Genomic DNA, 5,469 nt, shown 5'->3' on the forward strand with positions numbered 1-5,469 from the left:
CGCACCGCTCCATCCGCCAGCGTTCTACCGTCACTGCATCAGCCCCGCCTGCCGCCTCGGCTCTGCCCCGCACGCCCACTCCGCCCCGCGCTGCCGCCCGCCACTTGGCTCCCCCGCGTGCCAGCCCTGTCCTCACCCCGCTGTCGCTCCTCACTCCCAGTGAGGGGCGAGTAGAGGGGGAAGGGGAGGGGCAGTAGGGGGAGGGGGCGGCCACCCGCGCCGGAGGGAGAGGAGGAGGAGGGGCGGCCACCCGCGCTGGAGGGAGAGGAGGAGGAGGGGCGGCCACCAGCGCTAGTGGAAAAGGAGCAGAAGAAACTTGTGTGCATGGAGGAAAGACTTGGGCGCGTGGAGAGAAGATAAGGAGTTGCGCATGGAGACCTGTGCGCCTCCCTATGTTTTGTCCTGGTTGGAAACTCCAACCGGGACAAAAACCTTCCTTTTGTCCTGGATGGAAATACCAACCAGGATTAAATCTTTTATCCCGGTTGGAATTACCAACCGGAAAGAGGGAGGCGTCGCCAGATCTTTTCAATTGGGACTAAAGCTCCTCTCGTCGGTGTCATTTCGATCCCTTATTTTTTACCTGAGACTAAAGCTCCTTTAGTGCGGCATAAAAAAAAGAACCATGCACGTAGTGGGCATCAGCTGCTGTGTGTCAGAGGAAAAATCGACCATAGAATAAAAGAAGAATTTCTAACCATAGAATTTCTAGCCGTTGCTCCCTTCTCTGTATACATACAGCTTCAAACATGTTGATTCACATACATGATGTCTCCACACAATTCGTATGCATATCCACAATTTGTAGTGAGGAGAGGAGAAATGAAATAAAAGAAGAAATAATGCTAAAATAGATGATTTGCCTTTATACCATGGCTGATCAAGACGCCGTGCCGTGCCGCCTACCACGGACCGCAAGATTACAATGCCGTGCAGTGCTTTGAGACATGCAAAGGCTGTGCTACAGCGGTCTGAAATTGCACGGCCGAAAGTCCCGGCTCTACCTGACTACCTGGACTGCTGGACCCGGTCGGAGTCCCGGACCCGCGGAAGACCGGGCAACTAATTGAGTATTTATTGACTGAAGAAAGCAGCTCACTGCGTGATGACCGGTGCGAAGTCAACTGAAGATTTTCCTTTTTTTTTTCCAAGTCCGCGATGGCGATCGCTTTGCTACTCTAAATAAGTACGCCGGCCGAGATGATGATCATCTGCCCCGAAACTGCAAAGATCCAAGCAGGTTTTGCCCTGCCACACAATGAACGTCGTCTTCGGCGTCCTGCTCTTCTTCCTTACTGGACTCATCGTCAGGCCGTGCCCGGCAGCAGCCGACGTATACTGCGACAACCTTAGACAGGTGGCCGCTGCTCTCCCCCGAAACACCTCCTCCTCCCCCTTGCACTTCGCCACCGCCATCGTCGGCCACGCCCCCGACGCCGTCTACGCTCTCGCCTTCTGCCGCGGCGACGTCCTCAACGACACCGCCTGCGGCGAGTGCGTGGCCAGCACGTTCGACAGGATCTTCAACGTGACCGGCGGGCAGTGCTACGCGTGGGACGGGTACTACGGCGACTGCCACGTGTTCTACTCCAGCGACAACATCGTCGTCTTCCCCTCCAACGCTACCGAACAGAACGACGAGACGCCCTTTGAAAGGTGGAACATCAAGAACGTCACCGGCAGCGCCGGCGACGTCCGCCTCATCGCCGGCCTCATCCACGAGCTGGTGGTGGAGACCGTGGAAGCGGCGGCCAGCGCGGCGCCGAGGCGGTTCGCCACGGGCGCCATGGACAGCGGCACGACCTTCCCGACGGTGTACTCCATGGCGCAGTGCGCACCGGACATGTCCGCCGGTGGCTGCCTGTCGTGCCTCCGGCGCCTCGTCGGCATGGTCAACTCCACCATGGCCCTGCGGATGGGAGCACAGATCCATGTCATGCGGTGTTTTTTCAGGTATGAGGCGTACGTGTTCTACGAAAGCCAACCCATGCTGCGCGTTGGGCCATCTGCGCCGACTCCGGCTATCGTGGCGAAACGCAAGAGTAAGGTCCCATGGCTGTAATTTATGCCTATATCCATGATGAGCTCAAACAGATTAATAAAGATTCGGCATGTTACCATTTCAGGGCGTATGAGCAAGCTCTGGGCAATTCCCATAGTTGCAGTTCCTCTAGCTGCGGCAGCGTTTCTCTATTTCATCTTCTACTCCCCTTGGCTCAGAAAGTACAGGAAAGGTATGTGAGTTAGTTATTGAAACGGTGTTCAGTCATGTTGTTTAAATTAGCGTGCCAACTGGTATGGGATTCATATGACTCAACAAAAGTGACAGAGAGATTCTTATTTGCAAAGCAGGATCTCAGGAATTGCAGGGAGAAGAACTTGTATGGGATGGAAAGAATTCAGAGTTCTCGGTGTTCGACTTTGAACAGGTACTAGAGGCCACAAATCAGTTTTCAGAAGAAAACAAACTTGGACAAGGTGGATTTGGTGCGGTCTACAAGGTAAATTAATTGGGAAAAAACCGCATATGTGCGATTTTTCTTTTATTCGGATTATTTAATACTCTAAACCTGCTAGGCATATCGACCCTAGGTTGCGGAATTAAGCAACTCAAGATCCTAACTTTTGGATATTCCATTTTCCCAGGGTCTCTTTTCTGATGGACAGGAGATAGCAGTCAAGAGACTCGCTTCACATTCAGGGCAAGGTTTCACAGAGTTCAAAAATGAAGTCCAGCTCATAGCCAAACTCCAACACATGAATTTGGTTAGGCTCTTGGGATGTTGCTCCCAAGAAGATGAGAAAATATTGGTCTATGAATACTTGCCAAACAAAAGCTTGGATTTCTTCATCTTCGGTACACATTTGCGTAATTTAGTTTAGATATCATTTGGCAATGCATCAAAATGATAAGAAGTTTACTGGAGATTTTATTTCTATCAACCCCACGAGTATATTTTCATTCGTAATTGAGGTGCACAGTTTTTTATTTTTTGCCAAGTATGTTTTTTACTAATGTGTAATTTATGTGCAGATGAAAATAAAAGAGCCTTATTGGATTGGTCGAAACTTCTGGCAATAATTGTGGGAATAGCACATGAACTTCTTTACCTACATAAGCATTCCCGGTTGCGTGTCATACATCGAGATCTTAAACCAAGCAATATTCTCTTGGATAGCGAGATGAATCCCAAAATTTCAGATTTCGGCCTAGCAAAAATATTCAGCTCAACTAACACTCAAGCAAACACTACCAGAAGAGTAGTTGGTACATAGTAAGTTTCATAGAATTAAATCCACTTATCACTGTTTATATTGGAAACAAACAACATAAAGTAACTTTCACATGTTTTGCATACAATTTTAGTGGCTACATGGCTCCTGAGTATGCTTCCGAGGGCATCTTCTCTATCAAGTCCGATGTATTTAGCTTCGGTGTTCTTGTCCTTGAAATCCTTAGCGGAAAGAGGAACTCCGGTAGTCATCAATGTGGCGATTTCATCAATCTTATTGGATATGTGAGTTTTTTTTATATATGAATTTAGCAATTAATTTGTTTATTTGGAAAAAACTTACAACGTGTGATGAAATTGCATACAGGCATGGCAATTATGGGAAGAGGGAAGGTGGATTGATCTCGTGGATGCATCTTTGACCCCCACGAGTCACTCGACAGAAATGATGCGATGCACTAAAATTGCATTGTTGTGTGTGCAAGAGAACGCAGCTGATCGACCGACCATGGCAGATGTAGTTGCAATGCTAGGAAGTGAGACTACTATCATTGCTGAGCCTAAGCAGCCAGGATATTTCAATGTGAGGGTAGGAAATGAAGAGGCACTCACAGCTACTGAATCATGCAGTATCAATGATGTGACCATATCTGTCACAACTCCTAGATAGTGTGTTTTTTCCATCGTGGCATGTAGTTTGATACAATAATTGTTGCATAATGCATAAAGTTTAGTTTAAGTGGTATTTCCATAATGCACTTTCGAGAAGATGAAAGTGGTTTTCTAGTTGGAGTGCAATTTTTGTTGTTGTACCTCATTTTGTCTTTTTTTAAATAAATACCCAACTTCTCCATTGATAAAGAAGAAAGTTTTTTGTATAAGCTGCACTCATCTATATAAATTTGGTAAAAATTAAAGTAGTTTGACTATGGACAAATTCAGGACTCCTTGTATTTAGGACGGGACGAGTAAAAAGTAAGTATCCAAGAAAGTGATGATCCTGTGATTGAGGGTTTCAAAGCAACGTATTGACTCATTCCAGAAGCCAACTGAATTGGTCCAACTACACGGCAAAATGGCACCTACTAAACAGTCTGGTTGTCGCCTGAGAAGTAAATACACCTGTCCAGATCATTCTTGATTATGAAATGACACCTTTGAGTTGTGTTAGTTGGACCTTCGGAAAGGTGTATTTGATGCCTCTCATTTGTACTTTGAGCTTTGGTACATGTCAGTGGCGGATCTAGAATTTTACCATAGGGTATGCCTGAAAAAAAATTTATTCAATTCGATAAAATCATTTACAATTCGATAAATTCAAAGATTAAGCTAGAAACAATAACAAATCACAATATAAATAGTTCGAAATATAAGCATAAAATAAACTTACAATAAACTTACGAACTGAAATAAAAAAAAATACTCATACATAAATAAATAAAAATATTTAAGAATATAAGTTTTTCCAAATAAGAAATAAAATAGAAGATAGATTCATCTTTAACCTTCTTGCGAAGTTTTTCTTGTGGACGATCAGAAGTTTTCGTGCAACAGCACAATGTCCCACACGCAGTCACGCTAACGCGCTGGCCGGCCCGGGTGGCTAGTGCGGCAGCTGGTGGCGTTGCCGTGGAGAACGGGAGGAGCCGTGGCGATCTGACGTCGTCGTAGCGGCGTTGCAGCGGAGGAATCGTCGCGTCGAATTGATCTGCTGGGCTGGATGTCGTGGCAGAGCCGCATAGGACTAGGGTCCGGAGGGATGGATCACGCTCATGGAATCACAGGAGGAATCGTCAAGTTGTGGCCTCGTGGGCTCCTGCCTCCTGGGCTGCAAGTTGGTTTCCACGTCGGGTAGAAAAGGAAGCACCGAACTAGGCAGCAGGCGTGACGATTCAGGAACCAGGCAGGCTGCACGCGACGGATGTACTCCGTTACTCCATACCAGGTAATTAAGATGCTGGGACCAGGGTATGCCTGGGACCACCCGGCATACCCTGTAGCTCCGCCAGTGGTACATGTGGTGTCTCCAAGTGGTCCATTTATGCCATATGTCCTGTGATTTGTTAACATGCTCCAAAATACAAAACATATAGAGGGTAAAAGTTATATTAGATGTCAAGTGGAATATTAATATATAATATGAATAAAATTTCCACTATAATAAGTTAAAAAAATGTGTTCTCTGAGCGTCAATGGTGACCTCTAATTCTAGAAATTTTATGCTATTTTTCTCAAC

At 46.5% G+C, this 5,469-nt stretch overlaps 1 protein-coding gene across 1 annotated transcript; it reads left to right on the top strand.

Moving 5' to 3' along the window:
- Positions 1-1,200: 1,200 nt before the first annotated feature.
- On the top strand, positions 1,201-4,019 carry LOC117836721 (cysteine-rich receptor-like protein kinase 10). The gene is made up of 7 exons (XM_034716200.2): positions 1,201-2,042; positions 2,127-2,234; positions 2,353-2,501; positions 2,647-2,857; positions 3,035-3,275; positions 3,368-3,518; positions 3,601-4,019. The coding sequence occupies exons 1-7, from the start codon at positions 1,259-1,261 to the stop codon at positions 3,901-3,903; spliced, it is 1,947 nt and encodes a 648-aa protein (XP_034572091.1). The 5' UTR covers positions 1,201-1,258; the 3' UTR covers positions 3,904-4,019.
- Positions 4,020-5,469: the final 1,450 nt, after the last annotated feature.

This window comes from Setaria viridis, chromosome 9, assembly GCF_005286985.2.
Source record: "Setaria viridis chromosome 9, Setaria_viridis_v4.0, whole genome shotgun sequence".
NCBI classification, from domain to species: Eukaryota; Viridiplantae; Streptophyta; class Magnoliopsida; order Poales; family Poaceae; genus Setaria; species Setaria viridis.